The sequence below is a fragment of the Colletotrichum paranaense genome, assembly GCF_030867605.1.
Source record: "Colletotrichum paranaense strain IMI 384185 chromosome Unknown Scaffold_14.1, whole genome shotgun sequence".
NCBI classification, from domain to species: domain Eukaryota; kingdom Fungi; phylum Ascomycota; class Sordariomycetes; order Glomerellales; family Glomerellaceae; genus Colletotrichum; species Colletotrichum paranaense.
In genome coordinates this window covers 729,674-755,364 of record NW_026848972.1, presented here as the reverse complement: position 1 = coordinate 755,364, position 25,691 = coordinate 729,674, and the positions used below count along the sequence as shown (strand labels likewise).

General features: G+C 53.3%; 9 protein-coding genes across 9 annotated transcripts; 6 read left to right on the top strand and 3 right to left on the bottom strand.

Moving 5' to 3' along the window:
• Positions 1-1,471: 1,471 nt before the first annotated feature.
• CPAR01_14098 (uncharacterized protein) lies at positions 1,472-2,834 on the top strand (the record flags this gene model as incomplete). The annotated part of the gene is made up of 4 exons (XM_060498350.1): positions 1,472-1,644; positions 1,745-1,787; positions 1,914-2,526; positions 2,680-2,834. The coding sequence occupies 4 exons, from the start codon at positions 1,472-1,474 to the stop codon at positions 2,832-2,834; spliced, it is 984 nt and encodes a 327-aa protein (XP_060343084.1).
• A 1,315-nt stretch (positions 2,835-4,149) lies between these two features.
• On the top strand, positions 4,150-4,488 carry CPAR01_14097 (uncharacterized protein; the record flags this gene model as incomplete). Its single annotated transcript, XM_060498349.1, has 1 exon — positions 4,150-4,488. The coding sequence occupies one exon, from the start codon at positions 4,150-4,152 to the stop codon at positions 4,486-4,488; it is 339 nt and encodes a 112-aa protein (XP_060343083.1).
• Positions 4,489-6,863: 2,375 nt separating this feature from the next.
• CPAR01_14096 (uncharacterized protein) lies at positions 6,864-8,861 on the top strand (the record flags this gene model as incomplete). The annotated part of the gene is made up of 5 exons (XM_060498348.1): positions 6,864-6,989; positions 7,043-7,241; positions 7,295-7,777; positions 7,836-8,072; positions 8,122-8,861. 5 exons carry the CDS (start codon positions 6,864-6,866, stop codon positions 8,859-8,861), a joined length of 1,785 nt encoding a protein of 594 aa, XP_060343082.1.
• Positions 8,862-14,290: 5,429 nt separating this feature from the next.
• On the bottom strand, positions 14,291-15,815 carry CPAR01_14095 (helix-loop-helix DNA-binding domain-containing protein; the record flags this gene model as incomplete). The annotated part of the gene is made up of 3 exons (XM_060498347.1): positions 14,291-14,784; positions 14,845-15,126; positions 15,176-15,815. The coding sequence occupies 3 exons, from the start codon at positions 15,813-15,815 to the stop codon at positions 14,291-14,293; spliced, it is 1,416 nt and encodes a 471-aa protein (XP_060343081.1).
• Positions 15,816-17,076: 1,261 nt separating this feature from the next.
• Positions 17,077-17,289, top strand: CPAR01_14094 (uncharacterized protein; the record flags this gene model as incomplete). Its single annotated transcript, XM_060498346.1, has 1 exon — positions 17,077-17,289. A coding segment is annotated over one exon (213 nt), but the record flags the coding sequence as incomplete, so codon positions are not given.
• Positions 17,290-18,232: 943 nt separating this feature from the next.
• CPAR01_14093 (uncharacterized protein) lies at positions 18,233-19,598 on the top strand (the record flags this gene model as incomplete). The annotated part of the gene is made up of 3 exons (XM_060498345.1): positions 18,233-18,283; positions 18,350-18,889; positions 18,948-19,598. The coding sequence occupies 3 exons, from the start codon at positions 18,233-18,235 to the stop codon at positions 19,596-19,598; spliced, it is 1,242 nt and encodes a 413-aa protein (XP_060343079.1).
• A 227-nt stretch (positions 19,599-19,825) lies between these two features.
• On the bottom strand, positions 19,826-21,530 carry CPAR01_14092 (glutamate 5-kinase; the record flags this gene model as incomplete). The annotated part of the gene is made up of 5 exons (XM_060498344.1): positions 19,826-20,622; positions 20,734-21,004; positions 21,064-21,174; positions 21,237-21,424; positions 21,482-21,530. The coding sequence occupies 5 exons, from the start codon at positions 21,528-21,530 to the stop codon at positions 19,826-19,828; spliced, it is 1,416 nt and encodes a 471-aa protein (XP_060343078.1).
• A 1,183-nt stretch (positions 21,531-22,713) lies between these two features.
• Positions 22,714-23,627, top strand: CPAR01_14091 (peptidase M76 family protein; the record flags this gene model as incomplete). Its single annotated transcript, XM_060498343.1, has 2 exons — positions 22,714-23,322; positions 23,400-23,627. 2 exons carry the CDS (start codon positions 22,714-22,716, stop codon positions 23,625-23,627), a joined length of 837 nt encoding a protein of 278 aa, XP_060343077.1.
• A 352-nt stretch (positions 23,628-23,979) lies between these two features.
• On the bottom strand, positions 23,980-25,286 carry CPAR01_14090 (uncharacterized protein; the record flags this gene model as incomplete). The annotated part of the gene is made up of 3 exons (XM_060498342.1): positions 23,980-24,096; positions 24,157-25,128; positions 25,191-25,286. The coding sequence occupies 3 exons, from the start codon at positions 25,284-25,286 to the stop codon at positions 23,980-23,982; spliced, it is 1,185 nt and encodes a 394-aa protein (XP_060343076.1).
• Positions 25,287-25,691: the final 405 nt, after the last annotated feature.

The following is a 25,691-nucleotide window of genomic DNA, read 5'->3' as shown; positions in this document are numbered from 1 at the left end:
CATACTTAGGGTCTACGGAGTACCGTCCGAGGAAAAAGAGACACGACCTATCTTAGCCTAGAATTGTGCAAGGACCTGGCCGGGGCGGGAGTCTGAATTTTGGGCCGAAAATTGGACCCTGGAAATATCGTGGGCCCTTCCGACGTATTCCCGGTCGGCAAAGTTGTGTACATAGAGCACCAGACTCGGTCATAAAACCAGCTTCTAGCAATTTGCCAACCATACCCAGTCTCGTGTATCTGTGCCTAGCAAGCATGCCACAACTGTAGGCAGACGAGGATGATCAGCATGTATAACAAGGGATGTTCATGTTCATGAAGTTTTCTTCCATCATGTGGTCATGAGGTATCTAACCGGCTAGCTAACATATTTGACCCATTTGCTATACTGTGCGAGGCCGAGGTGGTCACGCAGGACTCATCCTAATCAATGTGGTCGTCGATGCAGGCAGTGAGGGAGCCGAACTCTCGGCAACAGGCATGACAAAATATCAGACCATGCGTTCCCCCATAGCCCTCAAAACGGGGCCGAAAGAAACTAGGGCAGAGTTTTCTTTCTTTCCCAACTCCTTATTCTTGCCGTTCGAGTCCGTCCGAGTCCGCCAGGTTGTCAAAAGGCGCAGTCGACACTGGACGGACCTAGGGTATAAAAGATAAACCTCGCCGTAACAGTAGGTCAGAGACGGTCAATGGCCGGTGCCACCGGCGTGACGATCGGGCCGTTCCTAGCACATGGTCTACTTCAAGCCCATACCGATGCCGTGGACCCCGTCCGAAAACTTCCACAGGCCGGCGGGAGGGAACATTAATTTACCAGTGTTTTCACCAATGCAGCAAGCAAGAACTAGCGGACCATAGGTACATACTTCAGTACCGAGCAGTCTTTCGGGAATGGACGAAAAGAATGAGGAAAGCAAAGGGTCCAAGTCTGCACCCGCGTCAAGCAGGTACCACGGTTCATGCTTATTGTTGGCGTTGGCAAAAGTTCCTCGAACCTCTGAGGAAGCGAGCACGGATACTCAAGCCTATCACCAAGGGTAATGGCTCGCCCAAACATGATTCAAGGGAGGAATGACGCTGATCTCAGGGGAGAAGCTTAAACACACTGCATTGTCGATTACACGAATCTGTATCTGTGCATGCAGCATGTATCGTCCGAATCTGCTAATTGGTTAAGGCACCCTACCAAGACCCGAAGTTATCCCCGACGCCTCAGATAGACGGTGCAGGTAGGCAACAGAATCCGGACTTAACGTCGTTTGTCTGCCGTGCGAGTCCCCCACACTCCCGTCCGCATGCCAGAACGATAGGTACCGTAATCACACAGAGAGGAGGAACCATCTTGAAGTTGGAAAGCCGTTGGTCTTGGTCCTGGTCTTGGTTTGCAGTTCTAATCCTGGTTCGGCCTGGGGGCGTACGGCATGCGGCATGCCAGACTGTCCCCTGGGCCTGACATAACGCTCAGTGCGCCCATGCCTGCTACTGACGGAAGGGAATCGCGTACAGAGCGTGAGAGAGAGAAGGAGGGAGGTGCGGATAGCTTATCCCGGCAAGGTGACAAGGTTCGTACGGACGCTACCCTACCTCGCGGCTTGGTACAGTACGACGGTGCAAGAGCGGGCAGTAGTGGTGTACTGGTCCATGGGTGAGTTGTGGTGCATTCCGAGATACTTTGGACTTTGTATTTGGCTCCGAAGCTCCGTGCGGCGCGCCTGTCCTTACCAATAAGTGGAGTGCTTAGGTAGATGGGCGGCCGCACCCTGTTCCCACCCGGAACGTGCTCCTGCGGTACGTACCTCTCGGTCCACCTGGCATGGAAGTTTGACTAGACGTTCCCGTCTGGGTTGGCTGACGGTTCTGTCAATCACCGCTCCGTTGCCGCTTTCCCCCCAAAATGCAATGCAATCCATCTAGTCCAATCCAGTCCAGTCTAATGCCGTCCAATCCTCATCCCCGCCATTTTACCCGAACTTCGTGATCGGTCTCCAGCAGTTTTCTTTTCTCGACTCACACTCCCTCTCCTTCGGTCACCCGTCCATTCAGCATCAATCGAAGCTTGCCAACCGACGCCTCTGGCTCCAAACTACGGTCTACGAATATAGTCTACTCCGTACTCCGTACCTACAGTCCATCGCCGGCTCAACTTGCCATCGCCTACGGGTACTGTGCGGGAACATTGCACCCCGACTTTCCGCTGCCCACGTTCCTTTGTCCCACGCACTGCTCCGCGCACTCTGGAAGCCCGGCCCAGGCCCGCTGCTAATCACCCACCTACCAACCACTTTCCCTGTACCTCTTCGTAGAGGAAGCAAACATGCGTTTCTTGGCTTCAACGTTTACTGCATTCCTGCGCCGCCTCCAGCACATACCGATACCTACCTCTTGAACCCTGGAATGGAGCCGTTGAACGATAACCGCGTCTCCCAACCGTCCTTTATCCTCGTTGCCTTGTCTGTTGCCTCGCTGACGTCGACATCTCTTCAGCCGCGCTGGACGAACCACGGCGATAGCTTCGCAGTTCTTCGCCGTTAGCTGCGTACGGTCGCAACTGTACTGCAACGCTAAGTTGTCAATCTTGGCCATCATGGCCATCCATACAGTAATACTCCGCATGCCTGAATGCCTACCGGATGGAGCTGACAATCTCACAAGCGGACGTACAAACTACAAACACCTCCAGTCAAGGATCAGACGCCTCTGGCATGCGACAAGACGCCAGGGCAGGACGCCAAACAGGTCACCCCCCGTTCGGAACCCATCCCCGACCGCGCCATGCTTGGTTCTGATCCGCTCCCTATGCAGGCTTCATCCCATCTTGCGGCCCCGGCCTTATAGCATGCCCTAACCACCCGTCTGACGACGTCCCATTGAGCACGGCCAGCGGAGGGGCCTTCTTGCTGGCAATCCAGCAACCAGCCATGCTCGACCCTCTTCCATTCTCCCTGCCCGCGGCCTTCTCCTGGCAAGAGCAAACAAACCGTCTGAATGGACATGCACCTTGCCATTCTACCACGGTTAGCGACGAATAAGAAGCATTCCCCGCATGTTCCGATGGGGCACCGAATCCCCATCAAAATTTGTTTGCTTGCCATGCCAACGTACTAACTTCCGCGCCGTACCGCTTCCCGCAGGTGGCCCTGAACTGTCAAAATTTTCGTGAAGCTCCTTCAAGTCAACGCAACCGAGTCATACACCGGCCTCTGCCTCCCAAGGCCCCCGCTCAACCCCGTCTGGAAGCAAGGGCGAACCTAAGCGCTAGAAATGGATGCTACAAACACTACTTACTTTTGAAAGCCACACAAAACGCACCCGCGCTGGCACAGCGAGCTTAGCGGCGAACTCAACATGGCTATTTGGGGGTCATTTCCGTTCCTGCGAGACTTCGGAATGCCAAAACGACGATGATTGCTACTACTGGTAGGGAACGGCCGAATCCCTGCCATTGATCTTTGGAGAGAGCTTTGAGCTAAGAGAGCGCTTGGTCAAAACTTATGTTGAATAGACTGGACAGTTATTGTCATGTAGGCACCTCGATCCGTGACCAAGCGGCGATCTTGGATGGCACAGTCCTCCTAACTCACAGATCTCCAGAATGAAGCTTCCCGAAGGCTACTCACAACAACCCGCGAGTCACTCTAGTTGCTTTTTGTCGTCTCGCTAGAGTTAGACAGCACGCCAGCAGTACAATAGTCGAGAGCCCTGATTACTCGAAACAGGCGATGTGGCAGCATGTCATTGTTATATCTCGACGCGTGTAGCATCTTCGGTCTTGAGTCCAACACGACTTGTACCAATGGTTTTCACTCTCTCCCTCATTCGACAACGACCCACCGTTCGATATACCTTACTAGCAGTCCTAGCTTTCTAAACCGAAAAGTCTGAATGGACATTCATTATTCCCTGCTTGGGTTGCAGTCTCCATGCCATCAGTTACCTGATAATTCTAATACTTGATGAAGCTTTTCAAAAGTAATTAGGGTGCTCCAGGAAGTCTTTCAAGGCTTATTTAGCGTGCAACAACATCACGAGAGGAAAAGAAAGCCCTGAGACGAACAGCGCGGGCTCGAATGATGCAATGGCCATCCAGAGATGCAGCCAATGCCATGTAATCAATGGAGACCCGTATAACTGGCAAGGCTTTTGCCGACCGATGCGCCGTTCAGCCCGGCCCACCGCTGTCTCACTTCGACCCCTGCTCTTCGACATGGGCTGTCTCCCACACCTTCATGCACTCACACAAATTATGATTTTTTGTCTGGCCTTATCTCTCGCAACAGCCGGCTACTCAGTTCAACTGAGAATGGACAGAGCGGTAAAGGCTTCGACGAATCTGGCACCGGCTCGCGAATCTCGCACCAAACAGGTGTTCGAGTTGCTAAACGTTGCCACAGGATGGAATCTGTCCATCGCCTTGTGGTCCCCGTGGCCAATCTGCCCTCATCTGTTGCAAACTCAGACCTTGAGAGGCCAACCTCGTCGACTTATTTGAGGTGAGTGGAAACCAGAGAAATGAAGAGACATCTGCAAATCCAGATACTCCGGGCTCTGGCCGATCAGAGCCTTCAACTTGCGGGCCATTGCAGCAGTTTTGCTCAGTCTGCAGACGGTTGGCAGCGGGGGTGCCTGGGGAGGATGACCAGGGCTACGAGGATCGCCCTCCGCAACCCTCGCATTCAGTGACAGCACATGGTGGGTTTCTGGCCGGGAGGACTACGACTAGGGTCTCCGTTCGACCACATCTGGCTGTGTTTGGTCTGGTACAGGCCTTGTATGCACGAAGATGCGTACCGCCCATGTCTGGTATAGTACATGCTCTACTTGGTCTGCTCACAGTAGTGCAAACACCATGGATGAGCTGGGGGGGTTGCCTCGGGAGGGGTGGGTGTGAACTGTGGTCTCCTGCAGACCACCTGTTGGGATGTCGAGCTGCGGCATTGGATGGGATGGTGGTGTATCCGTACGGGAACTCTTGACTCTCGAGCACACTCTTCCTCCTGGCTGGCACCTGCCACACCTTATCAGGTTGCGGACCAGGGAGGGAAGAAAGTGGAGGTTCAACCTAGTCCTACTCTCTCCCCTTGCACAGCTTCACAAGTATCCGTACGGATACCCTGACCACATTCCACCACGTCCACACCTAAAGGCTTACCTGAGAAAGCCTTTTTATTCTATCCCGCCCCCCTTCTTTACTCCACTGTCGTCAGTCCCGCGCCGGAAAGACTTGCTGTTCTGCTTCAGGCGTGTGTGCTCATCCGTTTTTCTTTGCCTTTTCATATGGCACTCAGACGGACACGTCCATTCCATATTACTGCGGCTCACCAGTCCCTGGTTCTTTCAACTTGCAGTCCAGCCAAGAGCTGAAGGAGGGTAGAAGCTCACGCTGACTAGACCAGGATACCTCCTGGTCTGACTTCCTACTTTTCTGCTCGTTCATGTTTCCACAACTGCGGATGCCGGTCTCGCTGCCCCTCGACCTCAAGTTGTCTGCGCGGCCTCTCTGCTCAAACCCCCCCTCGCTTGCGGGACACTGCTTCTCGCCCGCACTCCTCAGCTGGCTGTCACATACCACGGCAACAATCGAGATACACTAAAAAGCCCTAACTCAGATCATTACGAGAGGTACGGGACCCGTCGACAAGCTCGACTCGCCTCCGCCTTGCAGGTCCATCCTTCCTCCAAGATCCACCTCAGCCCGCGAGCCTCGAACTCATCTAGGGCCTTCACCCTCCACTGCTCCAGTTCGTGGTCATTGGCTCTTTCCTTCTCCTCTGATTCTCTTCCGAAGACAGCCGTATCCGTTTTGCTCGTGTCGGCCTTGGAAGCATCGCAAACGCGTTCTTGTTGGCTGCTTTACTCTCCCCCCTTCCTACTCCCCAGCATCACCTTTTCTTGGTCTACAGTCCATTCTACACATCATCTTTCCCTCCCCGAGACATTGCGTGGAGAGTTGCGCTCTAAGACAAAACCGCGAACCAGTGGAGAGGCTCTCCCCCCGATGTCTCAAGCCGTCTTGAAAACAAAGAGGACTTTGAGGTCCGCCCTGGCGCCCAGTCTCGCGAACTGATAGATTTGTTTGAACCACCCGGTCCCGCTCTCTCCGCCGACCTTTTTTCCCCCAAAACCCCGTAACGCCCCTGACGGATCACAAACCTCCTGCTTTGTCGTATCTTTCACTTGGAACGTCAATTTCGTCTCTTCAGCCACGAAACAGCGTCTAGCAATTTCACTGCACCAAGCAAGATCCACGCTCGGAAGCTATTTGTCTAGCCAACACTTACGATCCGACGCAGCATCCCGCTCCTATTCTGTTGGTCTGCTCTGGATCCCAATCTGGCTGGTATTCTTCGGCCGGACTTTGGAATATCTACTGAGCCACCCGCTAAACAAACGTCGGGGCGAGTCTGGCTCTTTACTCCGTCTACCCTCGCGCAGTCATTTCGACATATCACAGCCAACCTCCAACAACATCCCGTGGCCATCAGGCTTGAATATCCCCCAAAACAGTACAATCTTGCCTTGTGCTAGGCTTGATCACGCCGGGATCACATTGAGGTCTGACTTTTATGGTCCTTTCCTACACACCTACTTCTGTTCCACAACAATCATCTCTCAGAAGTCCCACCTTCTACCACATATTGTAGGATATTCGAATGCAGATATCAGCACCTCAATGTTGTCTAACCATTGTGTAGTTACACATCGTATTCGTCCCATCACCTTCTGTATTTGGTTGGCAGCGTTACACACCAAAATCGCTTACGATAGCCTCTTAAAACTCATACGACGACTCGGTTCTCCTGCCTTAACAAGTGGACGTACTCTTCTTCCTGTCGGTTTGCTCTCTGATCTAATTGTGCCGTGGCCATGGTCCGCGACTACAATCGGGAGCCTTACCCTCGGCAATGGCCCCCTGAAAGATTTCCAATTGACCATCCACCCCCCGAGGATGGTAGATACCACGAAGCTCGCGACGCTCGCAGACCTCCGATGGTGAGTAGTCGCAACGCTATCGACGTCTGGCGTAGATCACTTACTGTCAGTAGGATATCGAGAAGGCCCTCCGTGATCACTGCAACATTCCAGCCAAGAGATTCTTCATGGTAGCCGTGTTGGATGATGGCTCTACACAGATGTTCATGAATACGCCGGAGAGACAACCCAACGCTTACAGCAAATTCTTCAACTTGAAGAACTTCGTTCGTCATGTGAATAACGTCAACCACGGGAGTGGTGTGCGTCCTGGTGGGTTATCCAAACTGTGCCGTACTATATGGTTACTAACCCCCACAACGCAGTTGCCACCCCTGTTCATGATGATTCCGAATTCAGCCTCGATGGTGATGGCTATCAACAAGCATTTGGTGGCAGCTATGGTCATCGACACGATCGTCGTCGACTTGGCGGCGATATCTATGACGAGGATGGAAGCTACAAGACGCGCAAGAGGCACAGAGCAGGTATGGGCGGCAGCTACCGGAGACCTACCAACGACGATGACGACGTTGCGATTGTGGTTGCATCGAGCTCCAAGAAGACATTGAAAGTGGGCGACGAGAAGGACTTGTGGAATCTCTACGAGCAACGATTCAAAAACTGCCAGCAGACAGCCTGCAAGCTCATCGCCAAGGCTTGGGTCAAGGTGGTTGAGCCTAAGAAGCAGACGAATCACCCCTATACTGGCCAAGACGAAAAGGCCCCCGACTGGTGGCCCAAGCCATGGGGACCTACGAAAGAAGAGAAGGTCAGACACAAGGAGCCTGATCATCTCTATAAGCGAGGTAATATCTCCTTTTAGCAAGCACCTTTTCTAGATGCACCTACTAACGATTAGGACAGAGCGAGTCCACCTTCTGTGTCACATACTTCGAATGATCGTGGAACCACCTGAGAAGCAACACCCGGCCATCCGCAAAATGAACTTGAGCATTCTAAAGCTCGAAGAAGCGACGACGGAAGCAATGTCGGCTTTTTTTGCGGATAAAGAGAACAAAACAAATGCCAAGAAGAAGCCGTATCTAGATGAGATTTTCAAGGTTGCCAAGATGGAGGAGAGGTACAAGAACGGTGAAGTTGGTAAGCGCAAACTTTGTCACACCGACCGACTCGCTGCTAACAGTTCTAGACGGGGATGCTCAGGTTTTCGTCATGTCGGAGGACAAATTTTCAGAGAATTATCCCTCGGACAATGAAGACAATGGCTTTGTCAAGGAAGAGGACGAACATCCCTCAATCACATCTAGCGTATCGCCATCGAAGACGGGACCACAGCACGATCTCTTGCATAACTCGACCAGCGATCATAGCCCAACAGGGCCGTTGCACGGAGGCCCTTACATGAGCGACATGCCGATGCGCGGCCAACAGCAATACTCGACACAGATGCTTTCCTCAAACATGCATCCCGAGCACCATTTTGTGGAAACCAACAACATCCACCAGTCAGGCATGCCACTTCAAGACCTTGTACCGACGACACACGATCCGCACCGTCGCACGTCCCTGTACACTTCACCTACGGAGTACTCAACTACCAACAATGCCGGGATCTATTCACAGCCTTGGCAAGGGAGCTCAGCAGCACCTGGTGGCGCTTCCGTCTACTCGTTCACACCGCAGCAACCCGGAACCGGACAAGGACACTTTGCGAACCCTAGTGTGCCACTCAACCAAAACCAGTACATTCCCACACCGTACGACAACATCTCGCGGAGCGGGTTTGATCAGGTTTTCCGGCCTGTAAGCGCCAGTCAAACGCCGGTGCAGAACTCTCAGGGGTTCCCAAATTACCTGCCTACCGACACACGCGGATTACCTGGGTCGGGCGGGAAAGTGGAAGCACTCGCAAGAGGACAAATGCATTGATTTGAGACGAAGTGAACCTGGGACAGATGGTTTGGCCAGCGCGAGGCATCATGAAGTCTTCCGCATATTAAAAGGGGCTGGAAGTAACAGCACAGCTCAGGACTAAAGCCCATTGCGGCAACACTTTAATGGCCTACACGATCTTAGGGTGACTTGGGCACGTTCTCTCGACTTGACGACCACCGGAATTTCCGAAGCAAATCAACAAAATATTAGGCGCGACCAACACAGCAACCACAACCTCAAGGCTACAGGACTAGGTACATCGGAACATCAGAACGGGAAACCAAATGACGGCGTGAAAGGTGCTTTCCAGGATTTTAATGGGCACGGCCATTGTTTTCACTTTCCTAGGGAGCGGCAATTCTACTTTCGTATCATCATCTGCGGGTCAAGAAGCAATCACTTGACAACGGAAGCATACCGGAGCGCAACAACCAGCGACAGCAGTCTTCAGACCACATCAGCAGAATATGAAGCAAGGTGGGGTGGCGGGAACATTTGTCATTTCGAAGACGATGACGACGACGACGGGTCGAGGTCGCGTCTAATAGAGCGATGAAGCGTGTCGATTTGCTGGAGTTTTTGTTTCTGATTTAAAACGAGGTCGACGCTTGGGTTTTCACACAATCTTCCCGGCGGCTATCCGATACTCGTGTCACGGCATTCACGCTGTCATGAGAGAAAGACACGTTTCCTTTTGTCCAAATTTTTCTGGCAGTGTCTTTTTGCTTCTACTTCATCTTCGTATTAACCCCGAGCATCAGCATATACGGATTGGTTCACTCGGGGGAGAGGATACCTCTACGACAAGGACGACTGGTTTTCTTTTGTTGCTTTTTTCTTCCTCTACTCTTGTGATGTTGCTGGCTTAGGCCGTTTGTTGTTTTTGCTTTTTGTTTTTATTTTTTTCGAATTTCATGCCAGACGAGGCGCTTGGAAGAAGAGATGGGGAGTGTTCTTGAAAATCGTGGAAACGGCTGCAACGGGTGCCAGGGGGACGGAGAAAAGGGTGTCAGAAAAGAAAATGCTATCAATGGCTTGAACAGCGGGAGAGAAAGTAAGATTTTTACATGATGTGATGACGGGAGTTTGTTTTTCACGCGTTGTGTTCTTTTTTGGGGAGGTATGACTGGGAAGAGGGAGACGAGCAAGAGTTGTCTGAACGACCTCGAGAGTTTGATTACCTTTCTTTTGGCTTTCCGGCTTGGACATTATGGTCCAACTATAGATAGTCAGTAATGGAACGGCAGTTTGCCCGAGAGCTTCCCCCCCCCCCCCTTCAACTTCTCACGCAAGAGTGATGAGTGACAAGATGTCGTTGAGATTAGGTAGGTTGAGTACCTGAACGTCTCTCCATAAACGTCTTCCCGTTTCCTTTGTTCTCTCTTAGCGCCGGCTGGGGTTGTCTTGGCTTGTGTCAGCCTCATGGAACTTCCAACGTCAATGAGGCTCTGCTCTGGCCCGTGGAACCATTCCAAGGGGGTTTAGTGCGTGATGTCTTAGTGTGATTTTGGGCTGGAATGTTTTCCTCACTTCTCAGGAGATGAAGTGTTTGTACGGAGTACGCCGTCAGAACCTAAAATTGCGAAGGCAGAACGAAGATCGCAAGAGCTTGGGTAGGTACTTATCCTGGTGCCTGTCAAGCGACGACTGTGGATGCAGGGGAAATTTGTTGGTTTGGAGCTGTCAATCTGGTCGTCACCACCCATCACTAGTCAAGGAAGGCTCCCAATCGGCAGCTTTCCACGTCGTGGCTAGCCTCGTCGTATGTCGTTTGATCACCATTTGAGATAGGGGATATTACAGATGTCTTCCACACTGTGTGTGTGGGAGAGAGATGTTGTTTCCAGGGGTCCAGTCTAGTATATTGGCGTGGTGGCAGGGGGGGATGAGAAGGAGCTGTCACTGTGACGGAGGGAGTGTCAAACGGTGGGGTGTCCCGGACGGGACGGGACGGGTTAGAATGAAGGAGGTATAAAAGGGCCTAGGGGGTCGGAATGGAGGAGGATTGACAACGGGCTTGCAGTTTTCTTGACAGCTACGGAGCAAATCTGACAGACAACGGACGCTAAGGTGAGGGCGCAACATGACAAATTGACGAATTATTCACTAGACAGGGAATACCGTAGCGCTGCGTACTCTACTTTTCCTCAGATCCCGGTAATTTGGATCCAGTTTTTCGACGTGTCAAATGTGATTTGAAGCTTCTTTCTGGTGTGGTAGGGAAAGAGAAACGAAGGGGGGGAGTGAGCTTGAGCCTTTTGAGGGCCGGCGCAAACTTTACGGTGTGCTGTGAGGTTTCGCGAGATGATGGAAAAGAAAAAGTGGCACCCCGGTCACCGGTGCCCCGCTGACCGGTCAAGAAGTGGGGTCGCCGGGCGGCCAGTCATCGGCCTTTGCGTACCACACCTCGAGAGCCTTCTTCCAAGGGTCAATGGTTGTTGGCCGGTTTTTGGTCTTCGCTTTTATCTTCTGTATTCTCTTGCTCACCACTTCAAGCCTCGCTACACGCCCCTCCATCCCATATCGTTCAATTCTGTTTGATTTCTCTTTCTCCCTTTTGCACACCACCCCCTGTGATTCCTGACAGATGACCTGTATTATGCTTTCTGTCCGTTTTTTTTTTCTTTTCTTCTTTTTTTCTTCATCCCCCCCCCCCATCCCAGCCCCGGGGGGTTCTGCTGGTTCTGATTTGAGAAGCAGAGTCAGAGGATGGGAGGCTACTGGCCCGGCCCGAGGATTTTGACTTCCCGCTGCAGAGTAAATCATTTCGGAACCCTTTTTAATATTTCCATCCGTACTTCGTGCAGATACCTCGTGGCCAAGAAGAATGTGCCACGCCACCCCCCCCCCCTTTCCCGTCTTTGCGCCTGTCTTCTTCCTCCTTCTCCCCACACTGGCACACACACGCCTGCTTAGTCTAACGTCTGAGAAATTTGGTAGAGGTTACAACAGGGCCGAGGAAGCTAGAACCAAGTATGTTCCTGGAGGGAGGGTTGAGTCAAGGCATGGGTACTCACCATCACTTACCTCACAAATACACCCATGCAAACGTTGCGAATGTGCTCATAGACCTTTAATTAAACGTCGGCGTTTGACATGCAGAACGACTGCAGACTGTGGTCAAGGAAAGCAGTTTGTTTACAAATAGAAGCACCTCCTCGTCTGATTTTGAGTTTCATTGCGCATCCGCGAAAGTATGGCGCGCCGAAATAAACGGCATCCATGGACCTGCACAGCAAAGGCGAGCACTGCTAACCAACGAAACCAATTTCTAGGTTCTGGGTCAAGGCGAGAGTTACTCCAAAGAGCCCTGTACGGAGCACAGATTTTCTATTTCCATCTCAGCAAGACATCTTCACCGGGGAATGTCTCGGCGCAAATCGCTGTTCATCATGGGTAAATAGTGTGGGCAGCTGTTCTCTCTCCACCGGCATGGTCTCGACGTTGACTGCCCAGTCGGAGCAATATCTCAAGGCAGGTAGGAAATATGGCGTGTTCAATCTGCACAAGAGACAAGGGGCCCGGAAACTCGTTTATCATCCGCGCTTCAGTTTCACCAAGTTGAAAGCCAATTCCCCATGCGAGGCTCGTCAGCACTTTCGCTGCCATCGCAGTCACTACCTCTGAGGCGAAGAGATATATCCCCGAAGCGGTCGTGCTCGCTCTGCCCCCACCCGTCCTCTCCTTTGTCCCGCGTCTTACCTTGCTTGAGCAAACCGCATTCTCACAGCATACCGCGTGGAAGTTGTGACACTGGCTGGATCCCGCCAACCTCGACCATACAAACCCTTGAACCCAGGTCCGGACCTCGATCCGGCAGCCGGACGGCAGCGGGCGCTAAATCTCTCCTCCCCTCTCCCCCCTCTCCGCTACGGCCGGGAAGGACGTGCTGTTGCATCATGCGCGATGCACGCCCCCAATCCGCGGGAACTTTTCTCTCTTCCCCTTTCTTCCTCCCCGCTCCTCCCCGGGACTGAATTCGTTGTTTTCGTCGGGAGTATGAGCCCTCCGGACTGCCCGTCTACGAGTCAGATAGCGGGACGTGGGAGGATACCGAAAAAGGCCTCAGCTGCATATACTGCATATAACAAGAGGGCGACTTTACATGCAGGACGTGGCATTTGATGGCCGATTACATGCGTTCTTCTTACGGCCGGAGCAGGGACAGTTGCTGAAGTACTGAACCGTTTGAGGCTTCGTCAACGTGCAAGCGGTGATATTTGGAAGCCGAGGACCTCTAGTTAGAAGGAAGTGGTGTCAATGTAGGCTGCTCATCTTCTAATCGTAGCTATGATAAGATAGAGAGAGCCTTTTCCTTGAAGAAGGACAGCTCGTGCTCGCCATGTATGCGCAACGGGTAGGATTAGGAGTTGGACTGCACGCTACGTCTTGAGCAAACGTCTAATCAGACCGGAGCGCTCCGGAAAGCCAATACGAGGGTTTAGAATACAACATTCTCCTGCGCTTCTGCGGATAAGCGTAAATGATACAGATGTATGTATCAGCCTGGAATGTGAGGAAAGTGCGGCATGCGAGTTCTCACTCAAGCTGGACACTTCTCTTATCCAACCCTTGTTGATGGCCCGCTTGGCTTTGTGTGGCAGATGCGTTGGCTGTGCTCGTCTCTGTCTGTTGACTTGATGGGCTAGCCTTGCCTTGCTAGTAGGGTTGCAGGTCTACTCCCATCTCACTGACTTGTTCAGCTATTCGTCAGGGGAATATTTGGTGGCAAACCCAAGCCTGAGACTGATTGAACGAGCTCTTTCTTTAGTCAATGTCGAAGCAGGCTGAATCGTACCCCTCGCTGCAAATCAGTCTACGGGCTGTTGATCTTGCCGCGCCGCGTCGAGTCTTCTCTGGCCCGGATTCTGAGGCTTAGAGGGAAGAGAATACATACCCTGGTGTTGTAACAAAGACACAGTCAACTCATGGACAGCTTCTTTGCTCTGAGCGCATTCTTAAAAGTCAAGCAAGTCATCTGTCGCCGTCTCTTACCACTTAGCCAATCTGAAACGTTTTGAAGGTTTCTTGTGCAAACTTTACGCACTAGCAAGATTCTTCCAAACGACTGGGAGTATCTTAATGGACATTGGAAGTCGATCTATGGCGATTCCTCGACGTACTTGTCTCAATGTTTTAGCCAAGTTATTAGACGCCACAGAGGAGACGGAACTTGGATTTTTGCACGTGGAAAGAGCCGGTGTCTTATTAATGCCCTAAAGCTGAAAAGCTCGGTGGTCCATGTAACGCCTCTGTTATAAACACCCAAATCCTACAAACCCAACACAAGGTTTTGTTCAGCACTGTGGTCAAACCATATACGTATGAGAAAACATGACAGTTAGAGAGCAAGGTTGATTATGATATAGCCTATCTACTGCGGCTACCGTGCTTTATAATCTGAGGAAACAATAAAAAGCAGCTTACTGCTGGCTGGGGGTATAAGGTGAAAAGTAAAAAGAAGGGTCGGAGTCCAGGTTCTCGATCTGACAGACGCCCTGTGGGATCGAAGCAGCGAATCCAGAAGATTGAGGCGAATGGAATCTTCTGGGAGGAATTGGAGGAGCAATCGCGCTTGGAGGAGTCGTATGAGGAGAGATCACCTGAGGCGCAATCGAACGTGGCTGGCGAAGGGGGTCGAAAGAGGCGGAAGCTTGGCGCTGTGGGATGTCAAGCTGATGGATAGCACAATCGATTGAGGGGATGGGCGAATGGTACTGAGGAGTGTCAAGCTGATGTTGAGGCGGTTCATGTTCATCGCTGACCTCATCGACGAAGAGGGCGGAGGGTCCGTACAGAAGGGCACCGTGCTGGTCCTGCTGACTCTCACGCTGGAGGTTCGCCAGATCGATGTGAGCCTGCTGAGGAGATGACGCCACCTCCACGTTGGCCGCAGTGTAAGGGGTCTGATCTTGAGCTGAGACCTTCTAGGTCGTGCTCGTCGGTTCCTCCTTGTTCGCCTGGGGGTATGAAAGACCCGCATTCTGAGCAACTCGTTTCCAAGTCTCTAGTTCCTTGTAGAGACGTTCGCACTCTTGCTTCAGCTTATCATTGGAGGCACTGAGCTCTGCTATAGCTTGCTCCGTAAGCAGCTTCTCAAGAGTCCACTTCTCGATGTTTTGCGTCTCATTCTCCTTGAGTTGATTGATGAATGTGACGGCACGCTGAAGGATGGAGCCTTTGTTCTTCTCGCAATTGGGCACAATCTTGGCTAACTCATTGATGCCTTCATTGATTGTTTCACGGCGACGGCGCTCGACTATGTTTAGGTTAGCATCTACATCGGGATCTTCTTTGATATTGCTTACCCTCTTTGTGGTTGTCCTTGCGCATCTTATGCCATTCCTCTGAACCGACGTCCGGTTTCTTAGCGGGAGTGCCAGCTGATCCAGACGAATAACGGTGCTGAGGTGGGGGAGGTTGCTGATGCTGGTGAGGTTGGTGGGATTGCTGAGGTTGCACAGACTGAAGGCCATTCGTGGGCTGAGGGACAGGGGGAAGACCCGGGAGCCCGTCCGGCGGGCTCAGGTCAGCATGGCCGAAGCCATGGTCTTGACCGTGGGTTGGATCGTTGCTCGACTGTGCAGCAAACTGCTCCTCGGTGGTAGGAGGAACATGAAGGGTGGGATACATGGATCCAAGGGCGGCAGCAGCGGTGCTGGAAGCATTGGCCGGATCAGCTGCCTCGGAATGCTCAGCAGCGGCAGCTTGTTGCAGGGCGCTGAAATCCGCGGCGGAGACACCGTTCTGGGCAGCGGCATGGGCAGCCTCGACAGCATTCTCAATGAAAGCTGCAGTGTCCACATCTGAAAGTCCTTCAGCACTGGAACGCTTTCGGCTAGGACTCATCGAATCAGACAAGTCGTCGTCGCGCTTTCGCTTCTGGCCGGGAGATGGAGAGCGAGCCAACTCCGATAAGTCAGGATGCTCACTCATGACGTCGGCCATTGTTGCTGTGGTTGAGAGTTGTTGGGGGAGACCGTGGGTTCAAATGTGAGAATGAGATGAATTAATAGGCGGAGCCGCGGACAGTAGACACGATCCTTTCGTCGACTCAAGCTAGATTCAATTGAATGAAGCGGGGACTAAATAAGATTGGTTAGCATCAATAATTCCGGAATCGCATGTGGTAAGACCATGAAGTAGCAGGCACGAAAGGTCACGTCAAGACAAGTGAGTGAGTATCAAATGCTCCGTAAGCCGTGACGGACCGCAAAGCTGAATTTGATCGAAGCTGAGTGGTGCCCTCAAGCAGCGACCGCTTCTCATGAGCAAATACTGGAGCGCTTGCTCTTCAATGCCGTGGAAGATTGGTAGCAGGAAAGCTTGACATTGACGAGACCACAGCTGACGGCTCAACATGAGCGCTGATATTGTCGTGGTATAGGATATGTTTCAATCGGCATACGCCACGCTCATCAGAAGGAGATGACACTTGGTTGTATGGATTGACAGGCCGTGTCTGCTGGAAAAAGAATCCTCCTGGACAACTAGAGGATGTATTGACCGTCGGATGATGAATTTCCATCCGGCACAATCGCTTGATTGTGGCTGGGCAACAGATCGTGAGATGCGCTTGAACAAGACAGCACCCCCAAAAATGGCGCAAATGAGGAAAAGCAATCTTTCTGCGGAAGCGTGCTTCCGTTGCAGTGCAGTGTGATAGCGATGAAAGACGATAGGGCAGACGGGAAGATCGTCAGAAAAATGGGACAGCTCGCATACCTTGAGATCATGTGCTTCGCGGCGTGGTCTGGGCGGTGAGCCAGATCACGGGTTTTGCTGGAGTTCACGTGTTGTCGGCGTGATCAAACTCGTGATATCGCGCGCCAGCGGCTGCTGGGGGGGGCCTCGTCGGATGGAGCCCGTGTAGTTGGTTAGTAACAGTCGAGGTTGAAAGTTGACAGAAGAGCAGGGAAACGCGTCGAATTTTTTCCAAAATCGCGATTCTTGAGGATTGCCGTAGCCTGGGCAAAGGCTTGAGTTTATCTTATTATTTTTCGAGGAGGTATTGACCTGAAAGGGGCCGGTTGAGTTGGGCGTATCGGTTTGGGGGGAGCGACGGCGGGAAGCTCTGGTCACGCGGCAAAGGAAAAGGGTGAACACGTGCAAAGTGGGTGAGGCTGGAGATAAATACGCTTGAGCGAGAGGGAGATTGTGCGCCTGACTCTTGAGGCAAGAAGGACCGAAAGCCAATCAAAGGCTGGGAATCCACACCCACTGGCGGTCGCTTCTAAGTGGGTGTCTTCTTCCCCGATTGCCCCGAGCCAATCCGCATTCCGAAGAGGGGCACCTGCCGCAACAGCGCCCCAGCCTGGGAAATGTGGTTGACCTTTGTTGCTCGTTATCGACTTTCTTATTGTTGGCCAGCTCGACACGTCGTCTTGATGTTAGCGATGGACCGGAAGGCGACTACGAGTAAGGAAGAGTGTTGCAGGGGTAGCTTCGACCGGTCTGAAGATGTGGGCTTATCCTCCTACCTTAGCCTCAGCTACCTAGTCCGAACACCCATCTACTGTGTACTTGGGTGAGGTCCTCTTCGAGTTTACGTTGCGAAATGCCGAGCCTCGTCAATCACCTGATGCTCCCGTGGGTGCCAACACGAATCACTTGACTAATGGACTGTGAGACATCCCACTTTGGAGAGAAGCACAGCAGATACACCGGCTTCGAAGTAGTCTCGACCGTTGCTAGCCACCGTCTGCCTCGTTTCAGTGTTACCTCTGCCTAAGCTCTCACATCGTATTTGCTTACGGATGCTGGTTGTAGCAAGTGACAACTGAGCTGGGTCGAGCCTTGAAGAGCGGGGTTGTGGCTGGACCGAGCTCACACTCAATTCAACAGAGTCTTTACGTAATCAAACATGAGCCACCTGTGTGATCTGTGCTGAACAGTCCTTCACGTTGGGTCTGTCACTGATGAATGCAGAGTGCTCTGAGCATGGACCAGTGGGCGTTTGAACAGGAATGTCGGTCTTCAAGAGGATGAGATCTCAGTAGCAGGACGGATGGATAGTAGTTACGAACATTTAAGGTATCTAGACCATTTGAGAAAATCTGAAGTAGTCTGGAAAAGTTAGACACCCCATTAAGTATCGCCAGGTAAGGTAGCTTCCCGAAAGACCAGCTCTGTTGCGGAAAGATGCCGGCCCCGCCACGTTCGGCGGCATAACGTCAATTGCTGCTAGCGGCCGTACCAGCGCACCTGTGCTCCGACCTCCCAACTTCAAGCCTCCAACGAACCCGACGCCTTTTCGCTTCTTTTCGAGCCATAACGACGACATCAGCATATGAGTTCTCTCCAACAAAAGTACGACGTCAAACACGGTCTGGCACTTCGTCACCACGTCCGTGAAAGTCGCCAAGATGGGCGACCATGAGCACGCCACAATCAAGCATCAGGACCATCTCCTCCTCGTACGTCGCTGCGTCACAGGAAGCTAGCTATTCAATTCTCGCACTAACCTCCATTCCAACCCACAGGATCAACCCCTCCTCCGCCTCCCGTATGAGCTCCTGCGAAAGAACTTCCGTTCCGCCCACTTCACCGTCGAGAAGGACTCTACAGCCATCAAGACCCTGCTGAAGGAGACGGCCACGGCCTCGGTCAAGGGCAACTCATCCCCCGATGACGTTCTCCGCAATCTAGATAGCATGATCGCCCGCATGCGCGGCGTTAAGCGCAAGCTCACAGCTCACGCCGAGGAAGAAGCTCGTCTGACCCGTCAGACCGGCGCCCGTATCTCCCATCTCGGCGATCTCTACGGCATGCATTCCGTTGACGACGTCAAATATGAGGCTTGGAGCCGCGCCCGTCTCGACCGCTTGCTCGTCGATTATCTGCTTCGCCATGGCTACAATGAAAGTGCGCAGGCACTCACAACTGAGCGGAACATGGATGATTTGGTCGACGTTGAGACCTTTGTCCAGATGAGTCGAATTCAAGAATCACTCAGAGGAGGGAGTGTGGTTGAGGCACTGGCTTGGTGCCAGGATAACAAGAAGGAGCTTCGCAAGATGGATGTACGTCTAGCTGTATACCCAACCTCGCTTGGCATCTTGACTGACCTGGTGCAAACAGAGTAATCTCGAATTCATGCTTCGCTTCCAGCAGTATATCGAGCTTGTCCGCACCCAATCCCAGCCAAAACTCCTGGAGGCCATCACTCACGCGAAGAAATACCTCGTCCCTTTCAAGGCGACATATCCGGACGAACTTCGCAAGGCTTTTGGTTTACTAGCCTATCCACCAACGGCTGCCAATGCCGTGTACTCAGACCTCTACAGCCCCGAACGGTGGAACACCCTCGCCGACCTCTTTACCCGTACTCACAACAGTCTATTGGCTCTGCCTTCATATCCCCTCCTCCACATCGCTCTCTCCTCGGGGCTTTCAGCCCTCAAGACCCCAGCCTGCCATTCTCTGAACTCATCGCACGTCGCTGCCGACGCCAATACGGCAACGAATGCCTCAGCCACAGCAGGCACGCAATCCGTTTGCCCGATATGCTCAACAGAGCTCAACGATCTTGCCCGCAACGTCCCCTACGCGCATCACACCAAGAGCTACGTCGAGCACGATCTGCTGCTGCTGCCAAACAGTCGGGCGTACGGCAAGGAGCGCCTCGAGGATTACGCAAAGAAGTCTGGCTTGCCATCAGACCAGGTCAAGGATTTGCGCACCGGCGAGGTCTACCCCATAGACAAGCTTAAGAAAGTGTTCATCACATAGTCCTTGGTATCGATGCATGCGAAAATTCATCAGGCACGCGTATTTTACAAAGGCTTCTTTACTGGTTGGGGATATCCCATACACCACCGAATATTGGAAGCGTTTTGATTCCTGGAGCGGGTTCTTCGATTATGGCGTTTTGGGGGGCGTTGCGTGGGATGTCGACACAACTCTTATACAGAGAAAAGTAGATCGTAACGGAGCGTCTACTATGAACACTATTTTGTCTATGTCTTCTGCTCATAACCCGTGATACCTGAAATCACCTCTTCGACGACCTGCTCCTTGACCTTCTCGATACTCGGCGTCACCGGCCGACTCTCCCGATCAAAGATGCGAATGTGCTGCCTCTCCGCCACGTACTCGCTGTCAGCGTACCCCAGCAGGCCGCCAATGTCGGAGCTCTGATGTCCCTTGATGCGCATGATCTCCGGCGCGGCGTAGTTGACGAGCGCGCGACCGACCTCGACGGGCGTCCCGCCCCACAGCTTACCCGTGGTGCTAGGCGCGTGGAGGCGGTCCACGACGACGAGGCGGACGGCCTCCTGCTGCGCGAAGTTGCCCTCGACGTCGAGGACGCCCGCGGGGAGGAGACCCGCTTTGCGGAGGAGGGCGCTGTGGGCTCCCGCGTCGATGTAGAGCGTGCCGTGGGGCTTGAGACCGTGGATGAGCCAGAAGTGGCGGTCGCGAATGGGGTCTGTGGAGGGGAGGAAGCGGGTGTGCAGCGGGGGCTTCTCGACGGCTTGGTCTATGTGGAGGGAGGCCGTCGACTGCGCTAACGGGTCTTCGGTGTGGTCGTGGCCGTCGTGGTGGTTATCGGGGTCCTCGCCGTCTGGGGCGGCGCCCAGGTGCGGCGAAGAAGAGGAGGAGGTGTACTTTTGCTGGGCTTGGACGTAGCGGACGATCTTGACGATGTTGCCCGGGTTGGAGGAGCGGGTGATGACGGTTGTCACACCTGCTTGCGTTGCTAGCCTTGCGGCGACGATCTTGGTCATCATGCCACCGGTGCCGAGGGCGGATCCCGCTGTTGAGACTTAAGTTGGGGAAAAGGTCGGGTTAGCTTAGGTGAGACTGAGGCACCCCCTTTTCCACTACATGGGAGGGCGAGAGTGGGGAAGGGTTTCTGCCTGCTTACCGTCTGCTTGGATACTTGAAATGTCCTCAACAACCTCGATTGCCTGGGCGTCGGGGTGTGCTCTGGGGTTCTTGTCGTAGAGGCAGTCTACGTCCGTCATGAGGAACAGCATGTCCGCGTGGACCATACCCGCGGCGATGGCGGAGAGGGTGTCGTTATCGCCAAATTTGATTTCTGAGACGGCTAGCGTGTCGTTCTCGTTCACAATGGGAATGACGCCCATATCGAGCAGCTCGTTGAATGTGTTTTGGGCATTGAGGTACCGTGTCCGCTGCAAATGTGTGTCAGCAGCTTGCCTACTATAGCTGTCTGTTTCTGAGCTTGACCTACATCTGCAATGTCGTTTCTGGTGAGCAGAATCTGTGCGACGGGCTGTCTGAAGTGGCCGAACAGATCGTCCCATAGGCTGATGAGTCTACATTGGCCGATAGCCGCTAACGCCTGCGAGTATTGTTCAGCTTGAGCAACTTCAGAGATCGAGGGCCTGAGGTCTGGAAATGTACCTGTAGTGTTGACAAGTGCTTTGGCCGTCTGTCCATTTCCATCCGAAGAAGACCAACACCGATGGCGCCAGATGAGACAATGACCACCCTATGGCCATCTTTCCTCAACTTCACGGCTGTCTCAACAATAAGACTCAGGATGGAGAGTAAGGGCTGATGTGTCTTCTCGTCCACGATAGAGCTGGTGCCTGTGCGGTGAGTTAGCACATGGATCATTGAAGGATACAGCACTTTTGAAGACTCACCAAGTTTCAGCACCACCGTCAGAGGTTTCCGGCCCTCGCGGTGCTTCATGTCTGCAGATGGTGGAATCTCAAGTCAGTCAAACAAATCTCACAAGGTCATCCGGCCCGTTGCCCAAAATGAGAGATAACGACATCAACTAATAAGTGTAAATAAAGTAGTGTCAAGAATGGGACAGCCACGATCAACGCAAGAAGACGCTTAAGCAAATGGCACCAGGCGCATTACGTAGGAGGGGAGAAAAAATAACTGGATCCCTTTCTTACACGTAGGACCACCCGCTTCCGCCATTGCCAGAGTCAGAGCCCAGCACCGTTGCTTCGAGTTGGTTAATTGTGGGACGAAAAAAAGGATCCGCCTGGTTCTGATGTGGTGATGTGTGCAAGGCCCCTGGTCGGTTTACCGCGCCCTTTCGTTGTCGTTTGACTTGTTGGTTGCGTGTACCTTTTTTTCTTCCGCTGAACCTATGACTGGGCCGGCGTGGAAGTGTAAAAAAAAACTGGCCCGACATCGGGATCGTCCGGTGTAGAGGAAAGGCGGGAGAACGCCCGGGAGTTGGGCTGTCAAAGACGCCTGTGATTGGGCGATGTACTGACCCTAAAATCCGGGGGGGTTGCCGTACATAGTGCACCGGGCATCTTCACCGTTGGTCTTGATGGCCCGGCCCATTGTTGCCATTATCCCTGCCTACCAAAAACAACCCGTGGTATTCCCATTATGTCTCGATTAAGAGAAAGAGCTGAACCGCCGGTCAAGTCATTTCCACGTTGCGTTGCATACTGAGTGGAAAGGGCGCGCCCTCGGTAGATCTGCGGTCTGCCAGTTACGACAACCGGCAAGATGCCAGGACATCGGACTTATGGTTCAAAAGGATCAGATAGCAATTAGTTGACTCAAAGTCATTTGCGAGATCATTGAATGAAGTTCTTCAAAGAAGATACAAGCTTTGAGATGGCATAGGAGGAATGTTGCGCTCTCTTGGTTCGCAAGGAATGATGGGACGACGGAGTGCAACAATTGTCTTTACGCAGTAGGTATCCATGAAGTGGTACCTCTGGCCAAGTACCTACCACCATCACATCGAAGGGTTTATCGATAACGGCCAAAAATTCCCGATCTTCCAGCAACGACCTCCATCCTTGGCCAACCACCACCCGATCCTCATACTGTAGACGCCCATCATCAGCGACAAATCTCGAAGCACAGTTGAATTCTCAACCACACGACGCCCAAAATGACAATTCTCGACGACAAACAAGCGGCGGCACTGGGCCCCTTAGCCCCCTCGACAGCGACCCCTTCCCCAACAACATCATCATCACCACCCGCGCAACAACAGCAGCAGAAACAACCACCGCGCGAGCTCACCAACGACCCCGCTCGCACCGGCTTCGACCCGCAGACAAAGTGGTGGATGAACTACTTCAACATCCTCACGGGCCGCATGACAGCCGAAGGCGCCTTCCACTACCGCGAGGCCCGGTACCGCGCCAACGAGGAGCGCGACTGCAAGCGCTGCGAGGAACACCGCGACTGGCTCCTCGCCTTCTCCCCGACCGTGCGCTTCCTCAACGAAAAGATCGCCGGCCTCAACGGCACCCTCGACGCGTCCAACATCCAGTGCCGCCGGTGCCCCGCGCGTCTGACCGAGGACGGCGAGGTCCACCGCCAGTCGGGCGGCTTCAGCCCCGCCCACGGCATCATGATCTGCGCCAACGAGGTCAGGGACCGGAAGCACCTGGAGGATACGCTCTCGCACGAGATGGTGCACGCGTGGGATCACCTGCGGTGGAAGGTGGATTGGATGGGTGATCTGGATTTGAAGCATGCAGCGTGTACAGAGGTAAGGTTGCGTCCTGCGCCGGCTGATCCCGAGCAGAGGCGGAGAGAACGGGAGAAACTGAACTGACGGGACGGCAGATCCGAGCATCGATGCTCAGCGGCGAGTGCAGATGGACAAGAGAGGCTTTTACAAGAGGCAACTGGAGCCTGTCTCAGCAGTTCCAGGACTGCGTGCGGAAGCGCGCGATACAGTCCGTCCTCAACCGACCCAGGTGCAAGGATGATGTGCAGGCGACCAAGGTGGTGAACCAGGTCTGGGAGTCCTGCTTCAGCGATACGCGGCCCTTTGACGAGGTTTACAGGTGATGGACGATGACGACAGGATTGGGCTCGTCCACAAAACGAGCGTGTGTAAACAATACCCCCCTTTATTCATGTACTATTTCTTCCTACTCTCACGGAAGACAACACCGGGAAATATAGCAAAATATTTGGACGATGGCTATGCTTCTTTGGGTTTCTTGATACTCTGAAAACGACGGACATTAAGAACACCAACTCCCGTACATGCAATTGGAAACACCTTTCCCACTCCCGAAAACCCCAAGCTGTAGATCAGAGCCCGCCTGAATACCGCAAAGAAGAAGAAAACGCCGGTAATCCTACAAGGGCCGTTATGCCTTGATGGTATGTATGCATGAATCATAAGGGTCATTAATTAGGAGCTCTTCTCACGGTTGGCGGCTCTCTCGCCCTTCACACAGTGCTTGACGATCCACGGGTGGGTCTGGACCTGCTCCAGGGGTATTCTCTTCTCGGGGTCGAGAACAAGCAACTAGAGATGATGTTAGCATTCGTTTTTGTGTCTCATGAATTTGGATAAATGCTGCCTCACCTTTTTGATCAAGTCCTTGGCCTCGGGACTGACAAAGGACGGAACCGTCATGTCAGCCCGAGCTATCCTCCGCTGCGTCATCACGGGCGTATCCTCAAACGGTGCCTCGCCAACGAGGAACTCATACGTCAAGACACCCAAACTCCAGAGATCAACCTTCTCGTTGTAGTAGTTGTCCGAGCTACCGGGCTTGATCATTTCTGGGGGCAGGTAGTCGAGGGTACCGCACATGGTGTTGCGACGGTTGTTGGGGGCGTGGACGCTCCAGCCGAAATCGGAAATCTTGATCTCGCCGTGGATGCCCATGAGGATGTTCTCAGGCTTGATGTCACGGTGAATGACGTGCTTGCGGTGCAGGTAGCGCAGCGCCGAGGCCATCTGGGCAGTGTACTGCGCCGACTTCCACTCGGGGAACCTGCTCTCCTTACGCAAGTGCTTGTACAGCTCGCCCTTGCCAGCGAACTCGAGGATGAGGAAGACGCGCTTGCTGTCGTGAAAGTGGCCGTACAGCTGGAGGATGTTGGGGTGGCGCAGGTTACTCTGGATCTCGATCTCGCGGCGGACCTGCTTCTCGACGCGGCCCTGTTGGAGTTCGTTCTTGTGCAGGACCTTGAGGGCGCAGATGAAGCCGCTCGTGCGCTCCCTCGCGAGGTACACGCGGCCGAACTTGCCCTTGCCCAGGGGCCGGCCAATCTCAAACATGCCGAGGTGGAAGACCTTGGGCATCGAAGGCTCGATGACGATGGAGACGCCGGACTTGCGCTCGATCTCGACAACCTCTTCGGACGTTCTCGAGGAGCTGGACGGCAAGGGTTTTCTTGCGGGCGATGCCGGGTTCTTGGCCTGTCGTTGTGCGTTTTGTGATGGCAGCGTTACCGAGGCGACGGCGTTGGTGCTCTGGGACTGGAGGGCGACCTTGATGAGGTTCGGTCTGCTCGAGCTCTGGGAGAGCTGTGATGTCTTCACCAAAGTCTACGGGACAATCGTCAGCCATGATTTCACACGGCGATTACACATATGTCGACGAGACCAACCTGAGTCTTGGAGTAGAGCTTGCCACCATCGACAGGCTCGTTCTCGTCGTTTACCGACATGCGCTCAAAGCGCGATTCCAGCGTCCGAGTCGCCATCTTGCTATGTGATTGTGGATGGGGATGTAGCAAGTCGAATGTTCCCTGTTGGTTAGAAAGAGTGCACTGGAGGGTTTTTGAATCAAGGAACCTGGAGTTGGTTGTCAGGTTATTAAGAAAGGTTCTCGGGTAACGATGGACGAGCTAGGTGTGGGAAGCTAAACAACGGGGGTGAGGATGGTTGCCAGGGGAACGACGGCGCCGGCGCCAGGGCAGCGACCCGCCCCGCTCTTTCAGATCTCTCCCCCACTTCCCACTTCCTGGGCGACCGACAGCCTCAACTTTGCTAGCCGCTGTCAGCTTGATCTGACATGGTCAGGTTTTCCAAGATCCGTGTTGGCTAGACCGTGTCTTCTTGATTGACTCGCTTCTTTCATTCATGTTTGACACCGTGCACGTGGCTCT